At 37.2% G+C, this 25,444-nt stretch overlaps 1 protein-coding gene across 2 annotated transcripts in view; it reads right to left on the reverse strand.

The window, feature by feature from the left end:
• Nucleotides 1-4,071: 4,071 nt before the first annotated feature.
• LOC127989619 (pappalysin-1-like) overlaps nt 4,072-25,444 on the reverse strand; it is a 116,449-nt gene continuing 95,076 nt past the window's right edge. Inside the window, exons 21-24 of one of the 2 annotated variants that reach the window (XM_052591438.1) lie at nt 19,127-19,198; nt 18,976-19,026; nt 17,778-17,876; nt 4,072-8,364 (exon numbers count right to left, since the gene is read on the reverse strand). In XM_052591438.1, the coding sequence (XP_052447398.1) occupies nt 8,260-8,364; nt 17,778-17,876; nt 18,976-19,026; nt 19,127-19,198 (327 nt within the window). In that variant the 3' untranslated portion in view covers nt 4,072-8,259. The remainder of the gene's footprint in view (nt 8,365-17,777; nt 17,877-18,975; nt 19,027-19,126; nt 19,199-25,444) is intronic. The other variant, XM_052591439.1, reaches the window with a different exon arrangement.

The following is a 25,444-nucleotide window of genomic DNA, read 5'->3' on the forward strand; positions in this document are numbered from 1 at the left end:
AAATACCTACATTTTTAGTACACATTTAGTATAAATTCATTTAGTTGATCAGCGTTCTTGCTTCAACAGCCACACAAAGTCTCTGTGTTGAGAGAATACATTTGCCTTGGATCTACAAGGAACTCCAGACAACACAGGTCCCAGGGTTGCTGAGGCAGTTTAAACCCTCCACCACGCTGAGTCGGGGCTTGGATATTCAAGGAAAAATCTTAGGATGTATTCAAGGAGTGGAGGGTGCCCAGTTTGCAGGGGCGCTGCACAAGATCCCGGGCCCTATGCATAGTCAGTCCTAATGGGCCCCCCTCCTCTTGAAAATATATATTCCAGACTGTGGCAAGTGGGGCGGGGCCGAGAGGCGTGGGAACGAGGAGTGAGGCCAGGTGTAGTGATTGGAGATGAGCTACACCTGCGCCCCACCGCCAGTATCGAGTCCCACGTAGGAGATGGAAGGATATAAAAATGGAGTGACGACCGTGAAGGACGAGAGAGGACCAGGCCTGGGACATTATTTTATGTTTTGGTTTTTATTTGTGCGCGTCAGTCGCCGTGAGGGGCTGGTGCGCTGTTTTGTGTTTATTTTTGATTATTAAAATGTTTTTGATTGTGCGCCGGTTCCCGCCTCCTTCTTCCCAATGAATAGGAAGTTCATATCATTACACAGACTTTTCAAGGGCCCTCTCTTCCTTTGGGGCCCTGGTAATCAGTACTGGTTTTACCCCCAGTCCAGCGCCCCTGTCAGTTTGGAAGCTGTTTGTCGATGATTGTGATCATCTGGGATCTTCAGCACTTTATTTGGTGGTGCTTCTCAGCCGGAAAAGGAGGACTGTCTACTACGGATATAGATTGGCAGATCAGTGGTTATATCAGACCATTGTGGTAAAGAGATTTACCAGTTGATCTTTGTTCTGTCCCTTCTGAACTATGGTCAGGAGCTTTGGATAGTGACTGAAAGAATGGGATTTTTGGTTCAAGGGACTGAAATAATCAATTTTTTTGCAAGGTTAATGGCTATTCCTGAGAGACAGGCCACGAAGCCTGTCATCTGGGAGAAGCTTGGAGTAGCTGCTCCTCTGTATCAAAAGGAGCCAGTTGTGGTGGTTCGGTCATTTGGTCAGGCTTTTTCTTTGATGCCTTTCAGTGGAAGTGTTTCAGGCATGTCCAACTGGGAAGAGACCCCAGGGCAGACCCAGGATGTGCTGGAAGGATGCAACTCCAAGACTGGCTCTGTATCTGATGCCACCATCCTGTGTGAAAGAAGCTGTAAGACAAGGATATAAATATGTGTGTGCAAATTCCACCTCGGGGTAATGACAGTCCTGCTCTGAGGAAGATGAGAGTGGCAAGGAAAAAGTGTGGCACTCTCTCCCCGCCCCCATGGCCTCAGGGATAGTTCTGGATCCCTAAGGCTTAAACTTGTGCAGCTCTTCAGAGACTGCAGAAGTAATTTCCATCTGTTTTTTATTTGGTCTACTGACCAAACTACCGAATCCTTCAAACTTTTTTTTTGACTTGATTAAATAGGCATCATAGATAAAAACAAGCAGTGTGAATAAAATGTTTATGTTTATATCAGATCAGATCATATCAGATCATTGTTAGCCAACTATGGTCGCATGTTCCGTCGTTACCAAAATAGTTCACTTCAAGTTATTGTTGTTGGAACTTGGAACTACAGCTATGTATTTGTGGTTAGACGTTTCTTGTGGTTAGTAGTTTCTTGTTCCTACTTGGCAACTGATGTTGAAAAAACATATATGTAACAAAGTTTGTAGATGGGAAGGAGGAAATGGGAACCGGCAAACATTTATATATAAAACGAAAGTAAAAGCAGCAGCCCCTCATGAAAGACTGACACATAAAACAACAACATAAAGTCCAGGCCTGGTCCTCTCTCATCTTGCACTGTCGTCGTTCCTCTTTTTATCCTTCCGGAGCTCCTCCGTGGGACTTGAGAGTGGTGAGTGGATCTGGTGTAACTGATTATCTTTCATTCCATTGAGCTGGCTCCGCTCCCATGGCTCTCAACCCCACCCCAATCTTCACATCCCTTTGCAGATCGGGAGTACCCATGAGACTGTGCTCTACTCCCCCCGGAGACCCCGTCATGGTGACCGCTGCGTACCTGGGGGTAAGGACAGTCGAGGCAAGAGAAAAGGAGATGGAAGGATGAGGAGAGACAAATACGATAGAGGGGAGAGAGAAAAAGAAAAAAAAATCTCAATGCTCCTCCGCCTCTTGGTGGACAGCGATGGCTCCTCCTGTTGAGGGCCAGTCCCAAGTTCCCTGCTCCTCCACAATCATGGCGGATGGCAGCAGGCTCCGGCCTACTGGCAAACGGTGCAGACTCCTCCACTCCCTCTTGGACAGCAGAAACCCCTCTCCGACCCAGGAGCATGGCAGCAAGCAATAAGTCCGACCTCGTCTTCCATTGCTTCAGCACCACTGCCTCAGGCAGCCACCGGTGGTCTCCGCTCCTTCATGCTGCCCGATCTACTCAGCACCACAATCCACCTTCCTTCCTCCTGGGTTTCGGCACCAATGTAACAATGTTACAAAGTTCAAATGTTATGTATCAAAGTTCAAAGCACTGTCGTCACTCCCCTTTTTATCCTTCTGGAGCTCCTCCGTTGACCTCAGGACCGGTGAGAGGCACAGGTGTCGTTCACTCCACCGGCCTTGCTCCGCTCCCACAGCTCTCAGCCCTACTACACTCGTCAGAATCAAATTTCATAACAATTTAGGTAAAAAAAAAAATAATAAAAATAAACTTAAAAAATAAAAATCAAAGTGATAACAAAAATTTGCCATGATGGTTGATTTGATGTAAATTGAATACCAAACATATCGGTCTACATATGTATTAAACCAATTTCCAGCATTAAACCAAAAACCAATAATGTTGCAGCATCTTGATCAAGTTTTGACTAGTCTTGACTTTGACGTCCAGTTGATATCAAGATTCCCGCTAGGTTAGTCTGACATGTGTACTCACAGAGACCATGTAAATGAGCAAAACACACACTCTAACATGTTGTTCAATCCATATATTTCATTCCATACATATACAAATTTAATTTGACATATTTTAGCTTAAGAGAAATAAAGAGCTGTGTTTTTTCAGGAAACAGTCCTGTCTAACTATTTAGATTCTCCAACAGTGCATGTAATATGGTAGTTAAGCAGCAAGTTTGTCATTGTCATGGTTTTGGAAATGGACCCCTGGACACTGGCTTCTCAGTTCTTTTGAGTCACTGACATGACCTTTGTCATTGTTCAGTGACACAAACACAAAAGACTGCCCAAGTAAATTAATGAAATTTTCAATCTTATAGGAAGTTCTGAGGAGGACCATCCAAATGATGTGGCTGAAAATGAAATGCAAATGACAGTAGGACTGAAAACTGTTTGAAAATATGGTTCAGAAATAAAGATTCTCATTCAGCATTTTAATTCATTTTTTTTCAAATCATGATACATCAGCTATGTTTGCAATAATCCAGAGCACCAAAATATTAAATAACAGTAAAACTAATATGATTAAATTCAACATTTGCGCAGTGTATTAAAACAATGAGTGTTTAATCTAGGGTAATGTTAATTTATAAATATACTACTATACATTTCTGATTCTTTGTTCATATGCTAATTTATGTTTATTTAAACCACTGCAAATTTTAAATGTATTAGTATATGTATGTATATATATATATATATATATATATATATATATATATATATATATATATATATATATATATATATATATATTATACTATAAAACTAGAATAATATATTCTGTAAAACTATTAATAATTTTTATTTTATGTTGGCTATTGAATTGTAAACTAATGTTAAATTTGTGGAACCTTGCTTTAAAGTGTTACCAAAAAACACAAGCATGCCACAGTGTAATGTAAGGAAATGTGGTACGCGCCAAAAAAAAAAAAATATATATATATATCGTTTCTTGAGTCGAGGGATCAGATAGACCTGAAACTGAACAAATATAATAAAAACACAAACTCTATCCGCACTATCGACAAACTGGATTGGGAATCCTCTCAACTTGAAAAACAATAATGCATTATATGCATGAATGAAGCAGAGGTCAGAATTTTGCTTATAATTTATTATCAATGTGAAGAGCAGACATGGCCAGCATCACCAAACACAAATGGGTTTTTGAATAACAGGCACAAATACAAGAGAATTGGCAGGAGAATTTAGAACAGTGAATCAAATTAAAGGACACTTCAAGTACATCTCTTGATGCTGATGGAGCTGTAATGCTGATGAACATGGTGCATTACTCAAATTTAAATAACTTTCATAAATGTATCGTGTCTAATGAAACTCTTTAAATATACAAGGCATTTTACTGGTACACTTCTTCACAACACTATTTACAACCGGTCAAGACATTTATATGAACCTGTAATAAAGATCTTGATACAATTCCATTAGTTTGTTCTCTTAACGTTTTTCCACCATCCAAAAACAATACAAATAAATAGAAGTTGACTTTTTTTGATGATTTGCTTTGCGCATACATATTTTGACACCTGCGCTAACATATTGGCAGGCCAAAAACAGAAACATGTTCTCTTCAACTGTCCAATGCTATACATGTGAGCTCTGAATTTTGGACATTTTTAAGAGATATTCAATATGTTTGGTACAAATTGGAAAGACTCTCATTGATATAATGGATTTTACCTACTGCAAGATATACCATGATTACACTCTTCTCTTGTGGGTACTGCCACAGAATAAATGTGCTGCATTAACAAACTATATATATATATTACTATAACATTTATTTAGTGTCTCAACTGGATTAATGGCAATATATAAACTGTGAGATGTAACTGAATTACATTCTGTCTTTGAATTTTCTTCTTGAATCTAGTTTTTTATCTTTCATGAAAAAAAAAACACAAGAAAACAAGCATTGTATTTGGTCTTCAACAGGAGAAATGGATAAAAATAAAAATAGTGTAAGAGCCCCAATAACCAAATTTTACATAAAATTTACATTTACAAGACCATTGTACAAATAACTTACATAAACAATAAAAAATATAACTTACAAAAGTATAACACTCTCAATAAATAGTTCTTCTATGTACAGTTTTATATGTTGTTAATATACGCAAAAAAAAAAAAAAAAAAAGACTAACATACCAAAATATGGAAGCTGTAAATATTACAGGCATGAGGTACAGCGAGAAATCCTATGGTGCATACAGTAGTGTCAAACAACCCACTGAAAACTTCATTTAACAAACCAACAAACAATTTTAGACCTGTACGCTTTTAGACATCTAAAGCAAAGTATATATATATATAGTATTTGGCGTAATTGCACTCGGAGCTGGTTCTAGTATCTTGGATTGCTTATTTGCACATAGTGATGGAGAAACGTATAATAAGTATGAGAAGAGTGAGAAAATGACTTAAAAAGGAAATAAATCACAAGACCTTTCATAATTGGCACGTTACTTGATGTCTGTGCTAATTTGGCGATGCGGTTGCTTATCAGTTTTGCTGTCCATTTTGGCAATAAATGCTGACTACTGTTATCTTGAGTACCATTACATAATTTCAGGTAATAGCAACTTAATACATTGGTTCTCCCAAGAATATATAACAAAATAAATCTTTATTAATGATAATAATAATAGTAATAATAATAATACATTATTGTTATTATTATAAATATTGTACTCTTGTACTATTGTATTGTATATTGCATCGTATAGATATTTTGACACACATACATATTTATTTGGGTGCTGTAGTTTTCTTCTTATTATTATTAATAATAATAATAATAATAATAATAATAATAAATCCTTCAAACTAACTCACAATATGAAAAAAAAAAAAAACATACATATAAATTACCTATTTAGAGGATTCATTTTCCCACTTTCAGAAACATAAATATTAAAGCCAGTTTTCCATGGTCCCAAAGACAGGACATATCAATCCAATAACATGTTTCCACATGTCACATTGCTCTGCATTTTACGATGAAACCAGATGTGAACCAACTGGAACCACAATTACCATCAGTAATAATATTGCATATGATAATATCACACGATAAAAAGGAAAATCAAAAATTACTAATTCCAAACACCTCCTGTATTACCTCACAAATTGTCCTGCCTAATGATAGAGGCGATTTTAAACTTTCGTCCAACGGGCTACCAAAAAAGTGCAGCAACTGAGATCATTAAGACAAATACTGAACACTGAAACATTACTACTACATCTTGTTCTTCTTTCTCTTATTCTTCAATTTCATTTAATCTTTTCTTTTGAAATCTAAATGACTGCACCTGTGCCACTACAAACACAATAAAATAAATTATTGACTTCGGCATCCAATCATGAAATCTTTATGCCACATACATTATGACTCAATATATATAAACAAACAAACAAAATAAAATATGATATGGTTGCTTGACTTTCTTCAGGTATTATTTCTTTTTTTAATCATAATTGTCATAGTTATTATAATTTAACTACCATACATCCACAATTGCACAAAGTGATGTCCATTTTAAAAAAAATAGACAAAATAATCCTTAATGTACTGCACAAAGATGGCATCCATTCTCTGCAGAGGATTAATCGCTGAGCAAGTGATGCAATGCTACATTTCTCCAAATCTGATGAAGAAACTAACTCAATTACATACTGGATGACCTGAGGGGAGAAATTGTCAGCACATTTTCATTTTTGGGTGAACTATCTCTTAGTAATAAATAATGATTAAAGTGATTATTTTTCTTCTCTCGCTTACTCTGATTGTGTATATAAAGTCATTCCAATTACATTGAAGCTAAATTAAATTATTTTAAGTTTTTTTGGCAAAAACACATACAAGTGGTTAAAACATTGGCACATGTGCTGTAAGTTACCCTTAAAAACGTTTTTGACTGGCAACAGATTCAATGAGATTCAATGGGTTTGTGTGAGCAACACACCAAAGGTTAAGTTGGTTTTACTTGCTGAAAAGCTTCCCTTCCATCAGAGCACACATATACTGTATATTCCATGTTTGCTGTCAGATTGAAGTATGACACCTTTTGGACGTTTTCTGTGAATAATCAATTTAATTTAAATCTCTTCCTCAGACCAGACCAGCTTGGCTTCAGAAGACTTGTATGGAATACTTTTATGGATAAGAAGTACTTATTTTATGATTTTTTTTTTTTTTAAAGCATTTTCACACACACACACACACACAGAAAAGTGTGAGTAAGTGATAGAGTTTTTGGGTGAACTAAGCATTTACGTAAAATAAAAGGTTTATGAACTCTACATTCAGGAATTTGTGTCTATTTTGCATTTGGACTAGACGAGTTACGATTCAGTACTGGCTGAGCTGTAATAAGAGGTCTTTTGTCTTGATGGGTGAATTGATCAGAGGTAAGTGTTAAGGCAGACGGACGACACACTGGATCATGGCCTGCATATTCCTGTTGTCTGTTGTTTGACTAATTAGCAGCAATCATAGCAGCAACAAAAGCAGCCATGCTAAACAAACTAGTTAATTCTTACCGTATTTATGCTCGGATCTGTCTGTGTGCATTTTAAATGAAACTTAATTCACAATTATTTTGTAACAGAACATAAATAGTGGGCGACAGGATCTGCAGCCATTCCCCATTGTGCAATTATATTTGATACATTTGTTTCATTTCAGGAACATTCAAATAATTGCTGATTAGTCTTTAAAATCAGCTTGTGATTGCTATCCAGCCAATCGTACCATTCTTGTTTTGGGATGCAGTCTGCTTCTATAGGGACATGAGACACATTTGAGGGTTGAAACGCCATGCAACGTCTTCCTGGGATGAATGAGGTCAGATTTGATATAAAACTAAAACAAATCAAGCCCTCTAAACGACTTAGAGAGTGCATCAGTCGAAAGTTGTTTCTTCTTTTTCTGGCTTTGGTCAAATCAGTATATTTCCTTCGAGATGCCTAGCTTTCATTTTTCTTCATTTTTTGGAAAGTTCGTGAGTGATCTACAGATGGCATGAACAAACCAACTTTGGTCCTTTGTGGGGACTTGGCATTTGAGATCCTTTTTCAAATGTACTATAAGAGATAACAGGTAGACTTAGACATGGAAATGATGATCAGCTATAAGAAGAGAGGTACAACTGTGAAGCAGCAGCATTTCTGGGAAGAATATCTGATCCTATCCCAGTCCGCACACCGGCTTGGTGGAGCGTTTTAACCAAGTGAGTGCAAGTGCTCGCCCTTTCGGTTCTCCAAGGCATTGGGGTCCCGGCAAGCGCACTCTCTTCGGATGTCACAAGTCATGGGGAACGGAATCACCTTGAAGGAGAAAAGAAACAAGTTAAAGCATACAAACCAAAAGGTTTGGAGTACACTCTTAAAATAAAGGTCCCTCCAGGGGTTTTCACAATGAGGTCATTGAAAAGGGTGTCCAAACCAATTTGTGGAAGTTCCACTGACCTGCAGAGTTCAGTTTCAACCCTAATTAAAAACACTTGAACCAGCTAATTAGGGTCTTCAGACTCACTAGAAACTTCCAGGTAAGTGTGTTGGAGATGGCTGGAGCTAAACTCTGCAGGACACTGGACCTCCAGACACCTCTGCCATTTTTGGTTGATCAAAGAACCAACCAGTGAACAGATCTTAAAAGAACCTTTTTTTCTTCTTCTTCTTTTTCAAGTGGAGAACATTTTAATAATACGAAGAACCCTTTTGTACTATTTATGGGATGGAAAGATTCATGGATGTTAAAGAGTCATTGATTCCAACAAAGATCCTTTATTTTTAAGAACGTAACAACAGCTTGCATCATTGGTCATGATGTCTAGATTTGGCAATGCCTTGAAAAATTGATGAGCCCCTTAGAAGGATTGAAAATAGAATTTGAATGTTGTTTGGTACTTGACGTCACAATTGAATGTTGGCAGTGCATCACTGACACCAGCTGCTGCAATGTAGCCTCCCTTGGGGACAGGCCTCAGCTGCTTTTCAGGATAAAATGCATCTCCAGTCGTTTAAAACTAGGACCATATGTGCAGTTCACATTTTCACATTCACGTAACCATTCATCTTAGCCTCAGTGGCTGAGTGATTAGTTCATGACATGAATTCACATGCTAATTTATCTTGGTGCATAACAAAGTGGATTTTCTAATTCATAGCATCGATAATGGAGTATTATCCTGCCTTTTATACCTGAAAACAGATGAGGGTTTGAGTCAAGTCTAAAGTGGAGGCACTTCAGTGTGAAATCTGAATATATGTTGATTCCCTTGAACAATGCAAGCACTTTTCATGTTCATATTGTGCATTTTACTGTAGCTCATTTTAACAGAATATTGTGATTAAGTTAATGTGAATATGCTACTAATTGGAATGGCATTAATTGTTAAGTATGTAGAGTACTGCCATTACAAATAATCTTAAAGCTTCTTCTGTGAAACCATCACAGTGTACAAAACAATTGCCCTGGCTACAAGATGAACACTGAAATTAATATTACAATATTTCATTTCACGATGGTCATCTTCACTACAATCATCATCTGGAAGATGATGCCATTTGCATTATGAAACAAGAGACAACGAGTTTGTAATGTGATATGAGAGTCATGTAACTAGGGCTGGTTTCAGTTACCTGGAGGAATGGACTGATATACAGTTCTTCCATGGACGAAAGTGAACATTAGAATACAAAGTGCTGTCATGAAACTCTAGATGGTGCAGGCCGATATGTTCTAACTCAGTCTGATTTAATTACATCATCAATCACATGGCGCAGATGATTGCCTTATTTTCACATCAAAGCCAATAAGAGCTCAGGATTCAAATACTTGGCTAGAGTTCGCTGTAGCAGTGGCCACGCTTCAGAAACCCTCCACCTTCCCCAGCTCCACCTGTATAGATCTCCTATTGAGTAATTTATTATATATTATATATGGGAGATGTTTCATAACTGATATGTACATAGCAGCAGTATTCCTTACTTGCTCACAGGAACATGTATTTTGATTTATTGGCATAAGCAAATCTCAGCACAATTTTAATACTATAATCTATCATATTTGTAATTTTAGTACTTCAGCTTATTTCAGCAAGTTAGAAAAGTGAATATTTCTTTTTTTTAGTTTTTCTTTTCTTTAAGTTTTTAATCTTTTTTTTATATTGCATTAATTTATTATTATTTCATTATTAATGGTACATCACCCAGTTTTGCTTCTAAAACTAAAGTAAGGATGTATAGATATGTGTGCTGGCTAACAAGAAAAAAAAAAAAAAACATATGAAGAAAAAGCTTTTTGTAATGTGAGAGTGCAGTTCTCCAGATGGAAATGTGAAATGTATTTCTAATTAATGAAAACAAAACATGTTTGTGTGAACAGAACTTAACTCTACAGAGCCACTTACCCCATGAAGCTTTTACAAGCATGAACCGGACACATATCAAAACCAGCAGTCATTGCCCTGCATGCCATTTCCTGTTCAACTGTGTGCCTTCCCTCTCATTTGAACACATTCATTTTGTTAACCTTACTGAAAGAAAGAAAGAAAGAAAGAAAGAAAGAAAGAAAGAAGGAAAGAAAGAAAGAAAGTGGTGCACCAATTAAAGCTGTTTCGGCTTTTTTCAGCAGGCAATTGTTGTTGAGAACCCAGAAGGTGGTGAACACTTCAATTTTTTCCTCTAGTACTTAATCACTTTCTCAGACTTCCCCTTCGCTTCCCTTCCCTTTCCTTCCTTCTCACAACATGCAACCTTTAAGAGTTCTCAATTAGCACCCTCTCCTTATCTCACCATCGGACTAAGATGTGGGTGGCAAATTTGCCATGGTTTCCTCTGCCCTTGACCTTTAGGGTGGCGGGACCAGCTGCCACATCTGGGGCTCATCGATGGTGACTGGGAATGTCAGCATGGGGCAGAGGCCAGTCCAGAACACACACACACACGCATTCCCTGACAGACCATGTACGTCATGGCACATGACCCCCAACCTCTGCAGAGCGCATGCATGTGTCATATTGCAGATGAAGGGAAATAGTATGAGGGGGCTGGGGATCGGCGCACAGACAGAGCACTTCAAAACACACCACAGCATAATGCTGGTCTGCACTGAGGCTCGGTAGCATGTCAATCTGAGAGAAGTTTTTAAAGCAACAGCAATTTGTGTTGCTCCTGTTATTTTAAGATTATTTCTCTAATAAGAGGTTCTGTATATAGTAGGCGACCTTTTCATTAACCAGTTAACGGTGTTGCTTCCTCTACTTTTCATATTGGTCTTGCAGCCTTGCCTTGATATGTGACCACATATTATTTATTAATGTTTTAAGTTGTTGCGTAGCTTGTCAAATGTATATAGACTTCACATTTAGGATAATGATCTATACTTGGCAGAAAAATAGTTTATTCTGATTATTCATATTGGTCTAGATGATGTATTTAGAACACACTTTCCTTCAGTCGTGTGCTCAGGCCATTAAACCTGTGGAAATTGCATAGTCTTCCACTTTCAGTCTTAGCCTCGATAGAGAAAACACTGTTGTGGAAGTCTCGAAACTCTCCCAGCCTCATTGTTGCTGCAGAAACAGCAATCTTGCAACAATCTTGCATGGCTGGCATTTCATTGCCACTTTTCCCTAAAACAGCCAAGATTAAAGGAAAGAATTTGGAAAACTGAAAAGCTAATTTGGAGATATGGCTCCTTAGCCATAAACTTTGCAGGGCAACCAACATGCATTGATAATTATGTCTTATAAAAAGGTAGGAGACACACATTTACTACAGCCACGACTGCGGGTTGGCCTTTACATTTATTTTTTGGCATGGTATTGAGAGTTGGGAATGCAAACAAGAACCTACTGGATTCGTGTTGTCCCTCAGTTATCTTAAAAGGCCACAGAGAGTCTGATTTTAGTGGTTTAATTATTTTATGAATAATATTAAATAAGTAACATTTCGTTGAAATGTAAAAAAAAACATAAATAAAAAAAAAAAAAAAGGTTTCTAATTATTTGACCTTTTTACAATGTTTTAACTGCACCCTTAAAAAAGGGTTTGATCCACTTCAGATGTTGACTACTATATATATATATTATATATATATATATATATATATATATATATATATATATATATATATATATATATATATATATATATAATATATATATATATATATATATATATATATACATATTAGAATTACAGAAGAATTACATTTCTACACCTGTGTACACATGATTTAACGATACAGTATCATGTCCAGTATCCAGTGTTTGCAGATAAAAGAAAACTTTAACGCACTTTAAATCACAACAATAGCCAAAATAAAAAAAAAAAAAAAATGGCTAGTTTAATGGTTAGGGGTTTGTTGAAACCTCTAACCTGCCATTTGATCAAAAGTAAAATTCATCGGCGAGGTGAAACTGCTCAGCTAACATTTCAAGGTTAAGTCTTTCTAAATCACCGACCCTGAGAGCTTAAAATAATCAAAAACATAACTCTGGACTTTAAAATCTCCCATCCTCTGCCAGAAAGGAATCTCTTGTAAAGAAAACCAAAGGCTCTCTCTTTCATTGCCCTAATATGCCCACTGGCCTCCTTCCTCATGCCAACAGCTTGTAGTGATTAGTAAAGCATCCTGCTGTGACTTGAGATTCAGTTTGACTCGCACCTTCAAAGTCCCTGACAGGAATAATACACAGCTAGTCATCCAGAACATCTTAATACGCCAACCCTTCAGAGAACATGACGGGGAGCTGGGATAAAGTGAGCACGACAGGGTGAGATAAGGAAAGGAAACAAACACACAAGCAGCAGGGAAGTGCCTTGGCTGCCTTTGCTTTGGGGTCACCCCTGTTAGGTATGTTTTGAAGCATGGCAGCTGGTTTGAGCTGGTCCTCTGTTGGTCCTGAGCTGGTTATAAGCTGGTCCTGGTTGCATAGGACCAGCATAATACAAGCTTAACCCTTGTGTTATGTTGCGGGTCAATTTCACCCGTTTCGATTTTCTAGTTGTTGGAAATACTGGTTAACCTATGTTTTTTTTTTTTTTTCTTGATATTTAGTGACTTTTTCTCATTTATCATCATGAACATGCATGCAAAGTTTCAACATGCTGGTGTTTTTTGACATATACAAACAAAATTACTATTACGTTCGTGATGTTCGCGGGTCAATTTGACCCGCATATTTTAACGCTCTAAGGAAACTGTACTGAACCAAAATAATAACATTTCTTGGTTATATTTTGTTATTTTATTATTTTACTACTTTATGAAGCTAAAAAATTAGGATTTCCACACTTATATCAATACAGAAAATATTTTGTAAGCCACAGATGGTAAAAATTACCTATCATTTATTTTTTCAAGCTACCTGAAATAATATTAAACCTTTTTTTCTTTTATTGATATTTTGTGACTTTTTCTCATTTATCATCATGGATATGCATGCAAAGTTTCAACATGCTGGGTTTTTTTTTACATATACACGCAAAATTAAAATTACATGTGTGATGTTCGTAGGTCAGTTTGACCCTCATAGACAGCCATTCAAAAGAAACTGTACAGACACAAAATAAAAATAAAAAAATATTTCATGTATGTCAGGGCATCAGCTCCAGTTCTAAAGTGTAAGTGTATCTAAAAGTGCTATAGCCCTAACCAAACACACTTCGAAAAGCTAAATCATGGTGTTCAAAATTAATGGCAAATTACAAATGACAAACCTGAGTTACCCAAAGAGATTCTGAACATGGAGGGCAGAAACGTGCATCTGGAGTCAGACCCACAGAAAATAAAGGAGTGAACACAGATGATAGGGAAAAGAAAATGGAAGAGATGTGAGGTGTGCCCATTCATGCGCAACAGCAAAACCAGCACCATGTGTGTGAAGTGCAAGAAATTCAAATGCCAAAAGCACACATTTGCTGTGTGCTCATCATGTCAAAAGTAACTTCATGACTTTATGAAATGAGTTTACAAAACAGCCAACTAAAGAAGATAAATATTTTCATTATACAGCTACATTTAATTGTTCAGTTATGATGTTCTAAGAAAAAAAAATGTATATGCAAAACAAGTCAGCATACTGTTTATTTTCAAATCTTGTAAAAAAAAAAAACAATCTTTAAAAATGGTTAAAAAACATTTTCATTAAATCGTACCTTCAGATATATTTTTGGGGGACTATTTGAAAAAATGTTGATAATAAAAGTTTTCAGTTTGTAAGTGAATCTTTGTTGTTTTTCATAGTGTGATTTTTGAGGAATTGTATTGAATCCAATTAGGGTCAATTTGACCCGCTCCATAAAGGGTGTACACAGAAATCGAACAGTGCACAAGGGTTAAACCAGCTCAAATTAGCTTCCATGCTTCAAATCTTACCTAACCAGCATATGCTGTTTTTTTTACAGGCATCATGGCCAAAGAGCGGTCCCAAAGAGACAGACCTCACTGCAGGCATTGCTGGCAACACTTAAAATAAGATTTAAAATAAACAAATATTTGGGCTGACAACCCAATCTATGTTGTTGCAATATTCAACCAGCTAAACTTTTTAAACCAGCAACTGGCTAAATGAAAACCTCGCTCCATACACAGATCCTGCCGCAATTTCTGTCAATGCTGTTTCTAATGAAATCTCCCCAATCCTTCTAAACATCAAGTATGTTGCTACTCTACTGTGATTTTCAGTATGAAACTATCAACCCTCAACTTTTCTTGAGATAAATGAAAATCAGGTGGTGAGGTTACAAACGTTTGTTGTGGGGATGACCAGGAGTACATTTGCAGGGACAACAAACAGTCAAACACTATCTCAAGTAATCATCTCATCAAAATACTCCAGGAATGGCACAGAGAAATCAGAGGCTCATAGCAAAGCAGACCGCTGCTTATCTGTGCGCTAATGCGTGAACTCCATTGATCTGCACTTGTGTTTGTGGCCATGCCTAGGAAATGTATGAATGAGTTTGGGAATTTGAACAGATGAAGATAATGTGGTGCACATTGGGAACAAAAAAATGGTTGTGGTGATACTCCTGGAGCCAACAGTCAGATTACCTACAGCACAACTCCCGCAATCCATCAATCTCAGTATGACTCAATATGATGACTCTTCCCCAAACTCTAGCTATTTCCAGAGACAGCATGTTTTGCAAATCCCTTCTGATATATATTAAGCTACATAAAGCAAACTGATGCTGTTATGAAGCAATGCCATGCAACCAAAACGATCTAGCTCATCAAAAGATGACTTTATCCCCATCTCTCTGACAAACTGTGTGATATACGGTACTATTGGGATGAAGGAGGCACCAGCAATCTGGCTTATGGTTTCAGAATAATTTAACTTTCTATCAACACTGGCGCATGGTCAACCCCAGCTGAGATCTCTGTCTGCTCAATGACGTAGGCTGCATATTGTAAAAATCCCAAAAAAAGCTTCCTCTAGTAGACTGGATTCAATGAATAATCACCGTTCATACACTCACAATCTGACTATTTGCCAAATATTTAAGAAGATGACAGTGCAAGACAAGGAGAAGAAAAGAAACAGCTCAGAGCTGCCTGGAAAAGAAAAATAATTGCTAAGTCTGCTAAGTAACCTTATGTATGGGCACATAAGATGATAAAGCACAAAGCTGACCAGGCAAAAAAAGAGAGCCAAGTATGGTGACCCATACTTGGAATTCGTGCTCTGCATTTAACCCATCCAAAGTGCACACACACACAGCATTGAACACACACTGTGAACACACACTCGGAGCAGTGGGCATAATTTATGCTGCAGCAGCCGGGGAGCAGTTGGGGGTTCGGAGCCTTGCTCAAGGGCACCTCAGTCATGGTATTGAGGGTGGAGAGAGAGCGGTGTACATTCACTACCCCAACCTACAACTCCTGATGGCCCAAGACTCGAACTCACAACCTTTTGGATTATAAGTCCAACTCTCTAACCATTAGGCCACAACTTTCCCCCAGTGTTTGCTAGCAGACCGATCTCAAATATGCAACACCATAAACGGTGATATCCAGTGAGAAGCGCTTCAATTTGCCACAAAAAAATTATTACAAAACCAAATTGTCTCTGTGATTTAAACTAGTTTAACCCTTGTGTGTCAATTTAAAAAAAAAAAAGTTTCTCTGAGGTCCTTAGAGGGCAAAAATAATTGTTATAAAAACTTTAAGTTTGGGAGTACAGTTTGGTTTCATTTTAAAAATACCAATGTCAAATCAATGTTAAAGTAAAAAAAAACTTTTAAAATGTGAAACAAACAAAGAAAACAAAACAACAAAAAAAGTTATGGAGGTTTTTCTTTAAGTAAACATTCAAACCACACTCTGAGACTATAGCTGCATAATTTATCCAATTGGATCTATAATACAGCAAAAGCAGGAAACAAGAAACATTTAGTTTTTGCTTAATGTAATACACACTTGTGCTAACATTTTGGGATGAGTGTTACTACATTAAAACCATTTACCATGGTTTACCATGGATCTACCACTGTAGCAATGTTCTTTCGGCAGAAATATGGTATATTCAAATGAAATGTCTTCATATCAATATAAACATTATATTCATAATAATTCATAGTAAATATTAATTATTATTATTGTAAATTGCATTAAAAGTATGACAGTGGTTAAGGAATATAATTTATTTATTATTCTAAATGAATTTTTATTTGTAGAAAACATAGACACCAAATGATTTATATTATGGTGAATTTCCCTAATGGCAATTTTTCTACAATAGTCCTTAGTCTTACTGTCAGAAAATTTGTATATTTATTTGATTAGATTTTTTTTTTTTTTTACTTTAAATGTATTTACATTTTTTTCATGCTTAATTAATGAATGTACACTTACAATCTATGCCCCCCAACTCAAGCTCAAAATATTTAATATTATTAGTAACTATGTATTTATGAAATGCAATAATTAAAATAGTAATTTTAATTTCTCTGAAATTTTCGTCTGGAGCCCTGTTTAGTCTTCGAACAGAATGTAAAATGATGAAGCATCACTGCCAAATCTAAGATATTTGATATTTAATATACAGCTGTGTGGATGTGAAAGCAGAAACCAGGCAATTGATAAAATGTTTTGTCAGTTGTTGTGGCTGGTTCTATCATGTTAAATATGAAATGAATGTATGCTGTCCCTTTATATGAACAGGAAAAAATAATAATAAATACAATTCTAATTTTGGCTGTTGTCTGTCACCTGCTAAAAACTTTTTTTTTTTTTTTTTTTAGGAGCAGGTTTATAGGTTTATTAGATTATACCATAATACAATAAAATAAATCTAACCTGGAATTCAGTCCATGACTTATTGTGCAAATTAAAGGGGAGCAAAGTGGAAAAACTGCGTGCCACTAATCTGGCGGACATCCAGGGATTAGTTTCTCAGAAGCGGTCATTGTAACAACTTGATACTTTGCAAACAGGTTTTTGTTTCCAGGCATACTGATAAATACCTGTGTATCCTGAGTCCAAGAAATTATGTAAAGGCAGCCAATCAGATTAGAGTTTGCCGGAAAGTGTTTTCCATTCTTGTGTGCAATACGAGTCAGATGGTCAGTGCATGGTAACATCTAGAATCTCATGCTCATCAGTGACTTTCATCTCTAAATTTAGTCAGTCTTAGTATGGTTTTGAATTTAGACATACTGTACATAATGGATGCATGAAATATATAACTGAAGAAAAACGTTGCAGACATGAACGGTACCTTCTTAGTCTTTACAGTGGAGTGGCAGCAGTCGCCTCCATCGTAGTTGCAGTAGGCTCTGTTGTTGATTGCATCACAGTAATTGTCACCCATGAAAGGCTAAGATAAAAACAGAAAGAGAACTCATTCTGAGCACCACTAACAGGAGAAATGGAGAGACAGTTGTCTACTTATATGACGAAAGCAGCAGTTTTGCCAAACAAATTTTATTCAGTGCTTCATTGCCTCTAGGCTTTTGTGTCATAAATGTGGCACAGAAAGGAAGAAAGAAAGAAAGAAAGAAAGGAAGGAAGAAAGAAAGAAAGAAAGAAAGAAAGAAAGAAAGAAAGAAAGAAAGTAAATAAAATAATATAATAATTAAACCGTCATGACAAAAATAAGAAATGATTATATGATAAAAATATAAATGATGAGATACTAATTAATAATTATGAGACAAAAGTCTCATAAACATCAAAATTAGTTATGTTAATTACAAGATAAAAATTCAAAATTATGCGGTCATGCATCATAATTATGAGATAAAAAAGTCAGAATAAAAACGGTAAATCATAATTATGAATAAGAAAGTTAAAGCAATGTTATGCTAAGTCAGAATAAAGGGATTAAAAAAGTACAATATGATAAGACACTAAATCAAAATTATGAAGATAAAAAGTTATAATGATAAGATACAAAGTCAAAATTATGAGACTGGCTATGCCATAATATATATATAATTTTTTAATTATATATTTAATACTTATTATACTTAATATTTCATAATTACAACTTTGTTTCTAATAATCTTGACTTTTAAAATTAAAATTGCTAAATCAAAGTCATGTGATATAACAGTGAGAGTAATATAATTACTTGTAATATAAAAAGCCTTGACAGCCTTAACACTTAGTTTCTCTCACTTTTAACTTTTTATCGCATTATTATGATTTACCAAAGCATTATTTATTTTGTATGTGGCAGAAATTGGTGAACTGAACCTTTTTTATTTTTTTTTTTATTTTTTTTTGTCAGATCCCTACTTATCAAACAAGAAAGGGCATGTATGGTGTAGGTGAGAGTTACTTAAACATTTGTAGATATACCAGTCTGTACTAGAAACATATCACACCAAGTGACAGGTATCGACAAGCACAGAGGGGAAAACAGAAAGATAGGAGGAGCACTGAACATCACAGTCACTTGGACATGTACTGACTTTAGTGTAGAGATCCTCTACATCTTCATCTTCATAAATCTTCTTGGGCCTCTGCAAATGGAGGTCAAGGCAAGAGTTTTGCCAATGAGGTAGAGGAAGACAGGATAGAGAGCCATTTGAGAGGATATGGACATTTGTCCGGATGTCTTACCTCACATCCTTTTATGCAGTGCAGGACTTCCGGATGGGGGTACCACTTCAGGCCCATGGTGCAAACTATGTGCTGAAAAGAGGAACAACAGAGAGTGGTTTTCAGAAAGACATGCAGAACATGCAATTTTGATGGACGATTGCCATCACAAAGTCAGGACCAATCCTTGTGTTTGCGCCTGAAAATTTAAGAACAATGGCGCTCAGTTAGTTTAATTCTTCTGTTCCCTCCACATGCCAACCACAAAAAAAAAAAAAAAAAAAAAAAACGGGAACCCATCCAAATTCAACACCTTATGAAACATGTATAATTGTGTGACCACATAAGTTATGACTGTTTCCAGCATCTAGTTAAGGTGAGATATTACAGGTGTTGTACAGAGAGAGACATGTTCTCGCAGATTAGCACATGCTCTCGAGAAAATAAATAATAGATAAATAAAAAAATCAAGGTTCCAGTGAGACTGACTCGAGGCTTGCCGAAAGTAAAGGATTGTCTGACCTCCACAGATCCCAAATAATCGCTTTCCCAGTAACACGCACAAAACACCTGCCTCTTCTCATGCCATACCCATTGCCCCGCTGCAAACTAAGGTATTCCATGCCAGTGAGCAAATCAATGCAAATAATAATAATAATAATAAATAAATAAAAACAAATAAATAAATAAATAGTGACACTGAACAAGAAGGAACAGAAAGCAATGAAGAACTTCTCATAGCTGAGAAGAGTTTAATATAGCGCTAATACACAAGCAATGTAATGAATGAAGAATAGTATAAATGTATGCAAATATATTTATATTGAAGTATGAACTAAAGTTTATTTGAAATTTAATTTGTAATGCTGAAAATGCACTTTAGTACATTAAATATGATGAACTTTAAATATGTTAACACACTAGTTAAATTTGTAATCAAGTACATGTACTTTAGCATGTTAGTCAGCACATCAAAACAACTGTCTACAGAGCATGACAAACGATTATTAAAACATAATGATAAAAAAATATTTTGTCATGCTTTGTACTTTTGATATGGCATATTGGATATTAGAAATGCACTTTAAACAAAGTTAAGTGTTCTCTCCTTAAGCACACTTTCCTGGCTTTTTATGTCATTAATATTAATTTAAAAAAGACGATTAAACTTTGTGAACAATCTTTGAAGTTGGCTCGCAAAAGCCTAGCCTGAAAATTAAAAGAAAATTATAAAACTTTTAAAAAGGTTGAAAGTTTATATACACAGATTTGATAGCACATTGCTAGCATGTTGTTAGCATGAAAATCATGTTGTCAACCTATTTCCAGCATGTTTTTGGAAAACTTACTACCATAATATGATTAGCATGGGTTTCGATTCTGTCCTTTGACAAACTTTTCTTTTGGCAAACGTTTCCCTTTCCAAATTTCAAATCACATCAGAAAAGCATTTTTATTTTATTTATAATTATTTTTATTTTTTTTAATTAAGGAAATAAAGTTGACAATAAATGTCGGGTAGGGTTGGTAAGTGTAGGGAGGGCTTTTGTCCCAATAAGGTGGCATCTATTTAATAATTTGAATTACAAAAAAAACATACACTCAATAAATTATTGCATACTGTTTGATAATGTATCACAATGTAATTGTAATTGCAGTAATTGCCACTATTTGCGTATATTCTTGCGTATGTAATTAGCAGAATATTCTGATATTTTAACACAGTATAAATAGAACCCATCTCTTATAAATAGAACCACTCAGTGTAAATAGCATATGATTTCACAAAAAAATAAGCGTCACCTATTTGCTTGGAAATATGTCAGATTGCAGAAGAAAAAATACTTTTAACCATCCAGAATGGAGAAAAGCTTTCACAGAATTGTCCCAGACTGACTGGTCTTGTTGTATTTTCATCATTTAGTGGGAAAAATTACAGTACACTTATGAGAGGATCAGTCCTTCTGCAATAACTTGAGCTTGAGTGGTGAATAATGGTGAAGTTCATTTATCAATACTTACAGGGGTCTGAACCAACAATATTTTGGTTACTAGCCCTCACTACTATTGACCTCAAACCAATAAAATTCAGATCACTTTGTTTCCCTCGGGCTAGCATGTCATCATCATCTGAATAAGCAATATCCAATTAGATGTCCACGCTCTTTTCTGGCAAAGCACTCTCCCATAGCTCCCGAGATCACATTTAGCTCTCAGGCCTTTTAATAAAGGTTTGGTTTATTAATTAGAGGTTAATATTAGTACTCCCCTCAGTGGACCCAGTATGAACAACGACTCTCCAAAGTGACGCTGACATCACGTAAAAGGCCACGTTCTGCCAATACAGCCTAATGCATCAGCAAGTGAGCAGTAATTTTGCTGATGTCAGGGAAGCTAATAAGTGAGAAAACAAGAGGAGCATCTTAGTAGGTCAGTGATGAAACCTGAAACGAATCGCTCTCGAGGGCCGATTCATGGCGATAACTGATTCACGCAGCCAACAGCCTGACTCAGCAGGAAACATAACACAAAGAACAAAAAATTCATTATGTGAGAATGGAAAATTAGGAACTGTATGGCCACCAAAGCTTCAGTCAGCTTGCAACTGCATTGTGCAATCGCCAGCTTGCTTTTCCACTTGCACACCTTGGCCGGCTATGGATTTATGGGATCTTCTCACTGCACTGGCCAACAAACACAGCACGACTATTAGCATTAGTGTAGGTGTCAGTCAGGGCAGCCCTGGATCCAGGAATTACGGGACAGATCATGCCCTTGCTTGGCGTGCAGAATGGAACAGGTGCTGTGGAATTCAAACAGCATCGATTGACACAGGGTGGCTAGTGCTGAGAGAACAGTTATTGATCTCACCTCAGCCAACCCTGGAACATTCCAGCCACATCGATTTGGCCTCCTCTTCCCCTCACACTCTGTCTCCAGACTCGAATTTCCACCCAGGGAAGATCATATCAATTACACAAATCAATCAGAGATGTGTTGTCTCATTTCTCTGCTGAAAACCGCCTGACTTGACACAAATGCCCATCTAAACACAACAGATGTGGGGGATGGCATTCAGTTCAAGCACAGTGAGTTTGTCTAGCATCTTCAATCAATTCTGAAACCCCCTCATTTTGAAGAGTTGCATTGAAAGTCCAGGAAACAAAAACTTTGAAGACCCAAAAAGGTCAAAAAGACATGGTAAAACATTGATATGAGTCAAGTGGTTTAATCCAAGTCTTGGGAAGAGATACACTGACTTTGTATGATGAACAGATTTAATTTAGGCTTTTACTGTAGTTACTGATGGCACAAAAAGTTACCAACGCAGAATATATTATTATAAATGAAAATTAAATTTAGACTGTCAGTTGTTTGTGAAGTAAATCTGCTGTAAAATGACATGTTCACTACATGGAATGCTTGAAAGTGGACATGTCTGAAAAGATTACATAATGTTAAATTGATGCAAATTAATGCCCATGCATCTTTACCACTGCCATAGCACATACTAGATTCATGTTTGCATAGCATTGTATAACCGCATATCATCACATCAACACATTTTGCACTTTGGCGTCTGTTTTTATATTGTATTTCTATATTTGCAAACACACATTTACCCACTTTTTTTTTTTTCAAATTTTATATAATAGGCTATATAGTATATTCTGTTACTTTCTCTTTTTAAATACTTGAAATATAATGTATTATCAGTAGTAGTTTTTGGTATGTGATACATTTTGGTAATAAAATATATTTTATATCAGGATATCAGGTTTTGGTTACCATGACTTTCAAAGGAGGAGCAAACCTCTCATATATTTTTTTAAAAGTATCTAAATTTGGATTATGAAGATGAATCAAAGTTGGGTTTGTAACAAAATGAGGTTGATTAAATGTCAATATTTTATTGATCCGTATTTTTTTTAGGACAGAATACACAAAACAACTTTACAAAACAAGTTTACAGTCTGGAGGAATCAGAGCAAGTCTGCAGATATCGGGCAGTCAGAGTTTAAAGATTTATCAGAAAATAGCGTAGTATATGATGGGGACACACTTTAATTTTTTTGCTTCAGACTACAAATCTGTCCAATCAAGTCACCTTTAGCGCTTTATACAATACCGATAATTTCAAAACAGCTACAGTGTTAAACAGGAAAAAACATCCTGATAAAGCAAAATAAAAAAAATATATATTTAAAGTCAGTTCATCATTGAATCAGTGATATCACCATCCAGCTCAGTTCAGTGCTCTTCATATAGTGTCAGATAATATAAAACATGTTTGATATTTTCAGTTGAGTTTATAACACATTTTTATTATTATTATTATTAATGATTTTTAATTTGTCTCCTACCAATGAGGTCCAATGTGATTATTGTTTCTGTCTTATAGTCTTATTGTGTTTAGAATGACTTGAAAGTCTGGTAGCTCTGCAGTCGGAAGGCGCGACCTTGTGCCATAGAGAAGGAAGGAGACAGAGGGGATGGCAAAAGATTGGAACAAAAAGAGGAGGATCAGGAGGTGGCTGCATGACCAGGAGGATCGGGAGGAGGATGATAAACAAAGTCCAGGGTTGTGATGACAAGAGGGAACCAGAGCAGGAGGAGGAGCCAGGAGTGACCCAGGACACAGCCATGATGGTGGTAGTTGGTGATGGAGCCGACGGAGGGAGGAGCCATGGTGGAGGAAGGGCAGACAACTCCAGGGGGCCAACTGATGGTGGCGGAGCAAGTGGAGCCTGATGTGGAGCCTGAGAGCCAATAAGCCAGGGCGATACAGAGGATCCAGAGAGCCAAGGCAGAGCAGATGGCGCCCGAGACCGAGGCGAAGGTGGAGCCAAAGAGAAGGACGAGCCTGACAGAGCCTGAGATGGAGGGATGAGGCGGAGCCAGAGGAGTGGACTCCCAGGGCGGCGGATGGTCAATGACAGACCAAGGCAGAGCCAGAGTGATAAGGGAGCACCGCAGAGCTGGTGTACTGACAGGCAACGGTGGAGAGGAGGGAGCTAAGAGCCATGGTGGAGCCGCTGGGTCAAAGGGCCAAGGCGGAGTACGGGTCTCAGAGGCTAAAGGCAGAGACAAGGGCCATGACGCCGATGGAGAGTGGCAGACGAGCGATGAATCCAGCACACATATGGTGGGCTGAGGGTGAGCAGAGGGGCTGACAGGTGACAGCAGTGGCAATGGAGAACCATAAATGACAGGAGAAGGAAATGGAGGGTGAGTGGGAAATCCAGACAGACATATAGTTCCAGGCAGATGGACCATTCAGGGCTGACAGAGAGTTAATAAGAAGGCAGGAGAAAAGGGGGAATGTCTGCATATATGTCTTCATTACAGTACATAGCGGTGCTCACCCTCAGCCATGGTGCAATGGGCAGAGTTTCCCTCCGCACTCTCGCTGTTCATGGGGCTCTCTACCATTGCCAGCTCTGTTGCTGTCTCTTGCACCTGGTCGGATGTTGCGGGCTCTTGCTCCACGGTGATCCACAGCTCTTTTGCAGTTCATGGCGATGGCTTGTCAGTCACGTAGGGCTCTGGCTCTCCATCAGTGGTGGCCTTAGGCTTTGGCTCCATGGAGTGGGGAGATGGTGGGCTGGGTTCTGGGTGCTGAGTAGGGCTGGCAAGGCGGCAACGCTCTCTCAAGGACCATCCCTGGATAGCTGCACTTGTGTGGAGGTGTTCAGTCCAGCTTGATAAAATGAGCAGAGGCAGCGGGCCGGATAGTGTGTCAGGTTGGCCAGAAATACAAAGTCCTTGGTGTGGTCCTTAAGAGAGCGATCCCCCTGCTCCAGTAGGAGGACGGGGACGGCAGGATCATCCATAAGATAAAACAAAAACTGACAAAAAAATTTAAGAAAAAAAAAAAACAGGGGGAAACATACTGCTTTCCTTTCAGGGTCCGGTCTTCTATCATGGTGTGGTGCGGGATAGAAACACGTAAATGAGGAAGATACAATAAACAGTCTTGAATATTTCACAGAGGGGTAATCCACAGCAGAGTGACAGCAAACACACACACACAGACAGACACACACACACCAGGATAATTCAGACGTATTTCATAGACAAGACCGGACAACCAAACACTGAACAAAATGCAACTTATATGGGGAACGTAAATGAGGATAACTGACACGAAACATCTGAACATGATGACACAATCAAGGGGAGACAGAAACTAGGTCAAAGAGTATGAGGGATGGAAATAATAAAAAAAAATAACACAACAGTCCATAAAGTGTGACAGTATGGTGCCCAGTTCCCCTTCAAGGAAAATCGGACACTATAAAGAATGCCATCAGCAAGACCGGTGTCTAAAGCATGTGT

This window comes from Carassius gibelio, chromosome A5, assembly GCF_023724105.1.
Source record: "Carassius gibelio isolate Cgi1373 ecotype wild population from Czech Republic chromosome A5, carGib1.2-hapl.c, whole genome shotgun sequence".
Classification (NCBI taxonomy): domain Eukaryota; kingdom Metazoa; phylum Chordata; class Actinopteri; order Cypriniformes; family Cyprinidae; genus Carassius; species Carassius gibelio.